General features: G+C 36.2%; 2 protein-coding genes across 9 annotated transcripts in view; both read right to left on the bottom strand.

The window, feature by feature from the left end:
• Window positions 1-2,398, bottom strand: ATPsynF (ATP synthase, subunit F). The gene is made up of 4 exons (XM_022064229.2): window positions 2,248-2,398; window positions 2,054-2,152; window positions 1,161-1,277; window positions 1-169 (listed from the first exon to the last, which is right to left on the bottom strand). The coding sequence occupies exons 1-4, from the start codon at window positions 2,324-2,326 to the stop codon at window positions 138-140; spliced, it is 327 nt and encodes a 108-aa protein (XP_021919921.1). The 5' UTR covers window positions 2,327-2,398; the 3' UTR covers window positions 1-137.
• Window positions 2,399-9,348: 6,950 nt separating this feature from the next.
• Window positions 9,349-11,223, bottom strand: part of stet (rhomboid serine protease stem cell tumor) — a 62,495-nt gene continuing 60,620 nt past the window's right edge. For all 8 annotated transcript variants that reach the window (XM_087354813.1, XM_087354811.1, XM_022064220.2 and 5 more), the window contains one exon: window positions 9,349-10,894. In XM_087354813.1, the coding sequence (XP_087210939.1) occupies window positions 10,653-10,894 (242 nt within the window). In that variant the 3' untranslated portion in view covers window positions 9,349-10,652. The remainder of the gene's footprint in view (window positions 10,895-11,223) is intronic.

Below are 11,223 nucleotides of genomic sequence, written 5' to 3'. Positions count from 1 at the left end.
TTTCACAAGTACCTATAATGATTTATTAATTTCTAATTGCAATTCATTATTACAAGAAACAGAAGTTGCTCCAAACAAAACAATGTTCTATTAACATAATCAGTCTAGCTCAACTACAACTAAAAACTTGAAGCTGTTCACCAGTGGTATTTGTAGTTTCTGTGATGCTCTGGAAGAAACAAAGACATCCTAAAGAATATCTGAGTTCTTAGTACGTTTACCCACACATTTACATGTAACTGCCCCTTTCCACCTCCCAGCCAAAGCTGCACGTGTCACTGACACTAAAATTATTCACTCAACAGAGCAGCTGTGTCTGACATCATGCCAAGTACTACTTACTGTTCTGTGCATGTGTCAATATGACTTAATTATGCTGATGAACAGAATTTTTTCGTACAAATCACATGTGAAATATGGTTCCACTATACAGTGTCAAAGAAAATTTCATGATTGTTCCGCTTCTGTAACGTGCAAAGAATTCTGTTGATATTAGTCTCATATACAGGCAACTCTCGGTTTACGAACGTTCGCTATAACAAACGTCACAATTCATTCAAAATTTCTTAAAAGTCGCCAACAGATAGAGTTCCTTATAAAACAAAATGCCAAACACATAGTGAACATAATTGTAAGATTTAAGTAAATAAATTTTTTAAAAATACATTTATTACAATACTCAGAAAATTATTACATGATAATTATACTGAACTGTTCTTGGTTAATAAAACTAATCTAGCCAGTAAAAAAACGTTAGTTTACATGTCACTCCGCGTAGAATGTTTTCTCAGATAACACATTCATATATTATAATAAAATGTACTGTATGGGCAATTCGATGTTTAGTATATGGTTTTAATGCTTTAAAATGGCTGCTAACATATATGATACATATCGTAAAAGCTCAGGAATGCAAGATACGCATAACGAACGTCTTTGGAATGGAACTTGTTCGTAAACCGAGAGTTGCCTGTACCTATAATAATCAATTGTTTGCATACAGAATATGGGCCCAATAATAAGTTTCAATGTCGCTGTGCATGACACACCAACTTTTATATCATAAAGAGGAACTTAGGACTCCACTGTAAACTGTTCAATCAATACAACCTGTGCCAAACTTAGGCCTATATTTACTTCTCAATCAAAGTTAAACTTACTCAGTTTTCCATAGTTAATTACATAGAAGAACAACATTGCACCAGTCACAACTTGGAAAAATGGAGCTATTCCTGAACGCTTTGGCTGAACATACTTGTGTTGCCATCGCCACCAGGCTAAAACACAAATAATTCTATGTTCATGAACTAGCCACAAAGGCAATATTAAAATTCTAATACAACCTTACATGATTCACATTCATATATTTTATATTTTAATTACACACAAACGTCATGTTGCAAACATGAACTTGTAGCACGATACTGTCTCCCTGGACAACTGTTCTTCACATACATTTCCCACACATGCCAAGATGTTAGTTCTCTTAGAGCAGTTAATTATACCATCCATAAAAACATTCCTTGTTGTTAAGGAACCCCCAAGATCTATCACTATGATCACAAATAATCAGGTGGGAGTGGACTTCAGAGTCCATACTACATCTGGTTATAACTGCTGAAATTTAATGGTACAATTACAGAATTAAAATATATACTTTAATTCCATGCTGCCAAAAATTTTGTGGTGATATGAAATGTGCTGTCTTCGATAGATTCCAATGGCACATTCTCAAGATAGACACAATATGCCTCTGATTACATCAGTGTGCAGCTAATAAGATTCGGTTACATGAAAATCAGAGACTGCAAAGTATTGTAGATTCCACCGACATCATAATTAATGCAGTTAAACGTAACTTGTATGACAAATATTTTTATTAGCTCTAACAATCCTTATGCAGTAAACCATGCTGCCATTCAAGTGATAGTTTTATAAACACGTTTAAAAGCACGTAATCACTTAGGTCAACAACCGTTACTGATCATAAACTAGGAACACGAAACTTTGAAAACATGCCATCCAAATCGACAATCACATATTTACATCTTACCTCGACTGACAGCACCAACAAGAGCCCTTGGATTTTTATTTCGACGTCCAAACCATGCCCCTACCTCAGTCAACTTCAACTGACCAAAAGGTGTATCAGCTGAAATTAAATCGAGGAAGATCTTCAATATGGAAAAACCAATGCCATCAATGTAAATGTTAAAAACAATATATTCTACGACTATATTCACTTACGAGGTCCATAATAACGGGCTGGGTCATATGGCCCATGTATTTTGGGATTATACTCTGCTGGATAATCTCCGAACGCCATTTTCTTCTGAGAAGGCAAAACAGATGTCTTTTTTATAGCTTCCGGTAATACGCCAGTGTCGCCAAAATCAACCTGATAAAATAGCAACGTAAATCATTGAGGGAAGCCCTCAGTCCCTATGAACAGCTGCATTTTCACGGAATAGGACAGAGATTTCTTTTAAATCCGTAGATCCTTCATAAGACGTTGCCAAGGACGCGTTGCAGTTAAAGTAGATTACGTGATGCAAACAAATAAATAATAGTAACATAAATTTAAATGCAGACATTGTGATCGAACAGTCTCCATTATTATATCTGCTTCTACAATATGATGTACTTTGAGTAACAGCCTATCAGTTGGAATCGCATTGTTCAGCTGTTTGTGAACCTCCCTTCGTTATTTTAGTTTGTGTGTTTTGGTTGGAAATGCAGATTTACTTTCATGTCATCGTAATTCTGACAGAACCCCTCTGTATAAAATTTTACTAAGTAAATCAATAACCCTACAGCTCAAATTCTTAGTTGAATTACCTTCAAAATTCTAAATTCTTACCGTCGATCGTGATTACTTAAGTGCGTAGAAGGCTCTGCTTACAATATATGTTAACAGGAATGGTCTGTACTCCGGATTATGTTACAATTTTCAGTGATTCTTTCCCATTGTAACTGATTTTGTATGTGTTTTTTACATTTAGCCTATTAAAATGACCGAGAAGATAAAAGGGAAAAAATTAATTTCAAATATAATTTTTTATGATACCAAAGAAATCCCATACAAAATAAATGCGTTTCTAGGCAAAAGAGCGTTTAAGATGTGTTTTCAAATTACAAATACAAACAATGAGAATGTGTATGCTGGGAAATTTGTTTCCAAAGAGGTTTTGAATGAGTATCAAATGAAAGAAAAACTCGTCCTGGAAATCAGCATGCACAAAACACTGAAGCATGAGAATACTGTTGGCTTTCATGAATTTTTTGATGACGAATCTTACATTTATATTGTGTTGGAATTGTGTCAGTAAAGATCTATGGCAGAGCTCCAGAAGGTATTATATGAAGCATGTACTTTCAGCTGTTCAGTACTTGCATGAGAACAAAATAATACAGGGATCTGAAGCATCGAAACTTATTCATAAGTAAAGAAATGCAAGTAAACGTTTGGGACTTGAAACTGGAGACAGAAAGAAAGAAAACCATATGTGGTACTCCAAATTACATCACACTGGAATGCTTAGAAAAGAAAGGCCAGAGTTGTGAAGTTGATGTGTGGTCAGTGGGCTACATGATATTTACTCTGCACATTGGAAAACCACCATTTCAGACAGCAACCCTAAAAGAAACGTAGTCGCTTACGACAGTGATTACCATGTTCCAGTGACTATGAACTGACATGCAGCAGATATTAGTAGAAGAATGATCTCATTTGTTATATCAGTTCTTTGCTGGGGATACTTCTTCTCTCCCTACTTCATGCTTAATAATGGCCCCTCAGTTTAATGTCATGGAGCATACTTTTGCTATAAAAAGGAAGCCTCTCAAACAGCTCAGTATTTATAATGTATCCAAGAGCCCTAGGAATCCTATCTCTCACGAGCAGAGTTTGAGACTGACTGCAGACAGATCCCCTTCTTTGAAAGTTTCAACTTCCTTATTATCTTGAAACACCACTTGCTCAAAGTTCTGAATTCCAAGACCCTAGAGAAGGATCCAAATCTCATGGATGAGACAGTAGATCTTGCAACCCAGCCTGTTGTGTGGATCAGCTCTTGGGTGGATTATTCAGATAAATACGGTTTTTCTTACAAATTGTGTGACAACAGTATAGGTGTCATGTTTCTGGATCACTCCAAACTCATCCTCATGTCCAATGGCATCAACATTCAGTACAAAAATCAAGATGGATCTAAGAAGGACTTCTCAATTGGCCAATTTCATGAGGGTCCGGAGAAGAAGATGAAACTGTTCACTCTCTTCCAACAGTTCCTGGGGACTGTGGCGAAGACTGGCACTTCTATGTCAGTACAAGAGACAGGCTGTGCTGCAACTGGATGCGCTATGACAGAGCTGTTGTCGAGCTGCTCTTAAATGGTACTTTGCAGATCAACTTCTCTCCATACAATTCCAAGGTGATTTTGTGTCTGATGATGGGCACTGCAACAACAATAACGAAGAATGAAGCTTTCTGGACTTACAGACTGAGCCTGATAGAACAATGTGGCTGCAGTAATAGCCTTTCCCGGAGACTTCACTATGCTGTTCGGAAGATTAATGAAATGTTAAGGCAGAAGTCATGAACAAGATGCTCGGTGTTACACATTCATAACATGGTATTCTATCTACTGATACGTAGTAGACATGATTAGTTTTTTTGTGGAGAAAGTTGTCACATGTTTTCATTGTTGCTTATGATGTGTAAAGATTATTTTATTAGATGTTTGAAGTTTTGTAATACTGCAATGAACATTTTAAATTGGCTCAAATACAACAAATATTACAGATACAAATGAATACAAATAATAAAATTTAGAAAGAATGGGTTTTAAATTATTGCCTGTAAAGATACTAAAATATTAGAGCTTGGAGGATGAAATATTGGCAGACCTGCAGGAAGATGGATCTGAAGTTTGGAGGAACAGGTCTGCAAGCCCAATTGTTTGGCTTAGCTGATAATAATCAACTACAGATAATCATGTCAAAGATTACAAACACACTGTTAGGGGAATAATAGGAACCCTTTACCATCTTTCTGAATAAAACACAGTTATGTACAAGTCAGTTTCTGTTTTATTAAAGCTTGATATGTTCTGTTTGTTACTTCTTTCTCTCAGACATGACTAGACATGCTGGGAGAAACTTTCAGTGCTGTGGTATGTATTTACAATATTGGAATCTTATTACTGGCAGTATGGACTTGATAGTGCAGTACATGGAATTACATTGTAATATAATAAAAAACAAATTCCTATATTAAAAATAAAGCTGTCACATTATCTTGAGGTAAATGGTATCATGATGATAATAATAATAATAGCATTTTGAAAAAAAAATTTGAAGTGTCATACTGTATATAAATATATAATTAAGAATAATAATTATAATACATTAATTGAGCCTACATCATAAATACTACTTACTTCTTCTATTAACATTTTGGTGTTGTCACTGGGAGCAGAAGCCATTCCTTATGTAATTATTTTACATGTCTTTAAATGACACACAGTTTTGCAACCACTAAATTACCTCTAAATGCTATTTCTCAAAGTGGGTGTTCAAGAATTCTACAGTTTATAATAATGTTACAAATAAGAACAAAATCTAAGAAACTGGAACAATGACCAAAAACTGAAGTCCTTGTTAACAGAAATACATAACTCTCTTCCATTTTGAGGCTTGGACACCGAGAGCATTTCTTCTAAGGGCATGTGAAATATTTCTCTTCAGTTTACAGTGACTTAAGGGCTAGAGAACTTGTAAGAATGATTCCATTACCAATAGTGTAACTCTTGAACTTAGTTCAGAAACAAAGTGGAAAACTTACATCACCTCTGGAGAAGAAGACTTTCTTAAACAAACTCAAAGCCAAACCCCATTCTTCTACAGTACCTTGAAAATTGCAAGATGTATCACAATGATCTGAGGCTTGTGTGACTGCCTTGTCAACTCCTCGAGTGGGTGAGTTTTGAGCAATCAAAATGTGGTAAATTCAGAACAATGGTAATTTTCTGAAACAAGCTCACAAAATTACTCACATTTGTTACACATCCTTATCATGATTTGCCTCTGATACTTAAAACATTTACTTCCAACATTATACATCTTAAAATTTAGGAACTGTCACATAATTTGTTGATTATTCATAACTGTGTAGAGATTACCATTCTATAGAAATATGCTTTCTCTTGGATTGTAAATTTAAGTGGGTTGAAGTTTACTTTGACTCAATTCCTATGCTCACTTTAATCAGTACTCCCTCCCAAATAAAATATTTTGGGAAACTGGTTTCTATACAATTACCTGACATAAATGGCTTCAAATACTGAAGACATACCAACAACTCTGCTTATGTCAGGACATAAGTCAAAAATGGAAGAAAGTTTTATTCTTACTGTCATCTCAATATTATGCAGTGAAACTGTCACTAACTCCAAAGGCAAAGCTACACTGAAACCTGATGGAAAGACTAGCATGTGTTCCCTTCTAGCTTCCATACAGAGCATCTCTGCTGACACTTGATACATTCACAACCATGTTACATCACTTTTTTGTGTGTTTTCTTTCGTACCTAACTCTTCTTTTATAGACCTTGTTCACACAATCCCCTGGACTGGAAAAAACCAACAGGACAAAGCTAACAGCATAGAAACCCACAAATTAATGCCTTAAGGAAAATGTATTTTATTATTTTCTAACTCTTAGATGATTCAGTCAGTAAAATGACCTGTTTTGATCCCAAGGTCTTTCCATAAACAGTATCTGCAGCATAAAGTTAACCATTGTAGTACCAAACACAAGAATGTGTGGAGCTATTCTTAAATTATTATTTGTGTGTATGGACAGCTTAATATTTATTTCATTTCCTCCTTAATCAAAGCTGTTTTCCCAATTTTCTGATTTCTTCAGATCACTTCCTACAATTTTTATAATTTTCTGCATGAACAGCTAGCCCATGGCACTACCTCCATGTATGGGGGATTATTATGAAAGGAAGTGTGAAAAATAAAAAGATTCATGTCCTGGGTGGCATCTGAACCCTCATCCCCAGCACAAGGCCGCATTTTGTGATCAAAACATGTACTAAATTTTAGATGAGAAGACACAATTTAGGTAGAAACAGATTTACTTTCTCACAGCTTCCCCTAGCTCTGTGCTGACATCTTATAAGAAGTTTGGCTGACTCAGATATTCTTCTTTCCGGATGTTCCAATGTCAACTTTCCAACTATCAAACGTTTTTAAAACATCCACAACATTTTCTGTTTTGCAGCTTATGTTTGCACCTGAGAAACCAAGAGGCAATAGCTAAGACACAACTCTAAGAACACTCCTGTTTTGTTATGACAGACTGAAAAGCAGGAGAGAAAAAAGCTGAGTCTCTTTTAAGAGGATGAAAATAGACATGGCCCAAGAAGAAAGTTTCCCATTTATGATGCAGTGCGTTGCAAAATATTTTACACAAAAGTCAATTTTGTTTAAGTTTGGTTCACAGGCTTGTGCAGACAATTCTTGTGTCCCATTATGAATATTCATAAACTATACTGGTAGGTCATTTTGTTTCTAACGATTCTATTTTCTTTCGTAGTTATAAAACTGACAGTTACGTTTCAAAAACATCAGTGCACATGAACAAGGAGCTCACTAAACCTTCCCACTGCCCCAGTAAAAATACAGACATGGGAGTGGCTTTTGATTCCACGATTTTAAGTGAACTGAAATTCAGTGTTCTCACATATAATGTACACATTTTTACGAATTTCTTTAAACATCATAACAGCCCAAAAATTTATATTAATGGAAACAGTAACTACAAAAATGTTTAACTAAACAGATGCTAAATTGAAGTTCTGCCATTTCCTGACAACATCCAGCTGATATACAAACAGTTTCCAAACTTTCTGAAACATTTCTAGTTCAATGTAATGGCTTCACACATCCAATTTCTCAGCTCATCATGTTGTTACATGGGGAAGCAAACGCTATGTTTATTACAAACTCATAAATAAAGTCCACAAGCATGATGTCTCGATTCTTAGGGGAGCCACGGTTAATGAGTTGCTGTTTCTATTGGTACTAATATTACTTCTGCAGGACAGTAATTTAATTTGTTCAAAATAAATCACAATGTTCACATGAAATCAATTGGTCCAGTTCACAAACTATTTGTCCAGGGTCCATTTCAACATTATCCTCCAACCTGGGCCACTTTTCCCATTGGATATCTTGTCTTGATGCAGCCATCCCGACAGTATTGGAAAAACAGTGTCATATGTGAAGTCCCCTCATTATGTAACAGTCTCCATTTTCCAATTACTTCATGTCCATTGGGGCCATTAAAAATATGCAAGTTATGGCTTAAATGATCTTAACTATATGTTAACTGATTATCTTTACCTCTAAAGTAGTTGTCTTGTGGCTGTTGGTAAGACAAAAATGCAAGTTCACAGGGGCCTGACCACACACTGGAGGGAAGGTCCAGTAATTCATTTCTGAGAAACTGTTTTCAAGAGTGTAACTCCATGCCTCAAAAAACAACTGACATGGGTAGGATCTGAGGTTATCATGGCAGTCAGTCTGAAGATGGCTGTCTTCTGAATTGGTGCACCATGTACTCTGATAGAAGTTTACAGACGTTTCAGAGGTTTTTCTGCCTCCATCATTGGGGTGATGATGACTGAGGCAGCAAGGACCTCTGAAACGTCAGCAAACTTCTACCAGATTACATGGTACAACAGCCCAGAAGACAGCCATCTTCACAACTGGAATTACTTGCATTCTGGAAGAAACATGGAAACTTACTTCAACAGCACTTTGTTAAGGAACAGAATTATTCCCCTCAGCATTAACACACAAGCTGCAGATACATACCAAATGTGAATATTCCTGCCTGTTTATTATACTACGGTGCCCTCTCATATTTCACACCGAGCTTCTGTTTTTATGTAAGACGTCAAAGCCAAATAGGTTCCATGTAAAGTGGAGTCTGGTTCATATGCAATAGAGACGGCAACGCACACAAAAAACATCATCCGAAAAGTAAGCGGGAACACCTCAAGTGTCCATACAGCCACCGCATTTCATGCTAAAATAACACCTCATTACATTTGTCCTAGAAATTACCAGCCATAAGGATAACATAAAATATTCATTCTCTGACCTGGTAAATATGTAACAAAATAAGCATGAACGTTCACTAGCAAAATCATATTCTGTTGTGTAGATCTTCCAGACCAAATTCCAACACAGTTAGGAATTGAAAGACATGATAACAGGAAGATGGTGCACCTATGAGGCATTGTTTAAAACAAGAAAAAATAAACAAAATAAAAACAGGCTACAAATTTCATGACATAAGCCTTGATCACTTGCTACATCTTATTTAATTGTTTCCCCCCAAAGAAACATTTTCTTTCAGTTTTGTCAAGTACGTCTTCTTTCACGAAGAACAAGACGATTCATTACTTTCTCCTGGGTGCAAACTTGCAACAAGCTTGTTCACTTTTTCACATATCTCAATTTTTAACTGAAGTTGCCGACTAATTCTTTTATATATCCATTAACTCACAGCAAATTTAATTTATTTTTAAAAAAGGAATGAATGCTGTATATGTGAGTTTCTTCACTACACTTCTGCAATATGGCTTCCATATCACAATCCTTCTGTACTATAACATCAACAGGACTATGGAGAGTCACATAGCAGCTCCACCTTCATTGCATTTCTTTGGTATAAAGATGAGAATTTCCTCATAAAAAACAGAATGTGATAATACAATTAATTATAACATGTGACTGAATCAATTCACTAACTTATATACAAACACTCATAAATAAACAACAATTAAAAGAGGTTATCATCAAATGTCATTATGGTTTAATTAAAGAAGTGATCATTACTTCTAACTCTTTAACACACAGATTATGTTCTCGTTTGATCTCAACAATGAGCAACAACCGCTCTGCTTCAGGGATGTTTTCAAAGTTAAATATTACATTGACATCATCATCATTTCTCAAGACCTTTTTTATCTTATTTTTGACTAGCATCAATCATCACTTTTCACCCGCAACATTTTCTGCACTTACGCACACTCGAACTCACTTCTAATTAATAGAAATTACCATAATACGTACATGTCGAACTGAGTTATTGATAACGCTGTCTTACTTAGTAGGATATGGACGATCCCTACGCTTTGATTTAATTGGCGACTGTTTCTTTCACGATCTAGAAGTTTTTCCTCGTGCCATTTCTCGTTTTCACCCCACTGTTTCCCTCGGTCCTGACAAAGCTCAAAGCTCACTTGGGCGCTACAGTTAGCGTAGCGCTATCCAAGGCCACCCTCACTTGCACCATCACTCTTAGCGACTATAAAACTTAATTTAAACTCTTGATGCCGCGGTTTATGTAACACAGTTTGTAATACTGACTTTTATACATCATGTTACAAAATACGTACTCCTGATTACAGCTGAATTTCTCTTATTCTTGAGACTCATACTATTAATCTGGGAAAACTTTGAAGTTAGTTCTTCCTGAACTTCCATATTTCTACAGTAATTGGTAATTGTTTCACCACGGCCATCTGCAGTTACGCAGTAAGACATAACGATGTGGTAACGATGACTTCATCAGGGGTAGCCAGGGTTGAACACATTGAAGAGGATGGCAAAGATAGTGCATGCCGCATACACCCCTAGAGCCACCCACCACATGAGCTGTTCGTGTAACTTCTGCTCAAAATTCTTAAGGACAAGTAGTCCTATGGTGAGGCCTGCTAGCGCTCCTGTGAGGTGCGCGACATATGAGACAGATGGGCCTGGCTGTTCTGCTGCGTACCTGTCATACACTGCGAAACCAACATCAGCACTTGCTGCAAGAAGAACAAAACCAAAGTTACCTTGGCAACGCCAAAGACGACAGAGCCTTATTTGAAAACTGAAATGCCCTATGCAAATGCTGTAGCTCCAACAAGAACTCAAAGCTACACAAATATTTCCCGCATCTGGTTTCTGCTATTTTTCATATTTCATCGATGTTTGTGTTCATTTATTTGTGATACCAATCCAGCAGGCCAGATGGACGAGACCTCCCAACCCCAACGCGCACGACATAGTAAGAAATTACAAAAAAAAAGTTTTATCATCATTTCAGCACAACTAAGTATGCACTCCTTGTGATTAAGTTTATATAAAACTAGAG

This window comes from Zootermopsis nevadensis, unplaced genomic scaffold (genome assembly GCF_977971745.1).
Source record: "Zootermopsis nevadensis isolate Lab colony 2312 unplaced genomic scaffold, Znev_1.0 Znev_ptg000024l, whole genome shotgun sequence".
Taxonomy (NCBI): domain Eukaryota; kingdom Metazoa; phylum Arthropoda; class Insecta; order Blattodea; family Termopsidae; genus Zootermopsis; species Zootermopsis nevadensis.
Note: the sequence above shows the minus strand (reverse complement) of the source record. Positions and strands in the feature narration are given on the sequence as shown.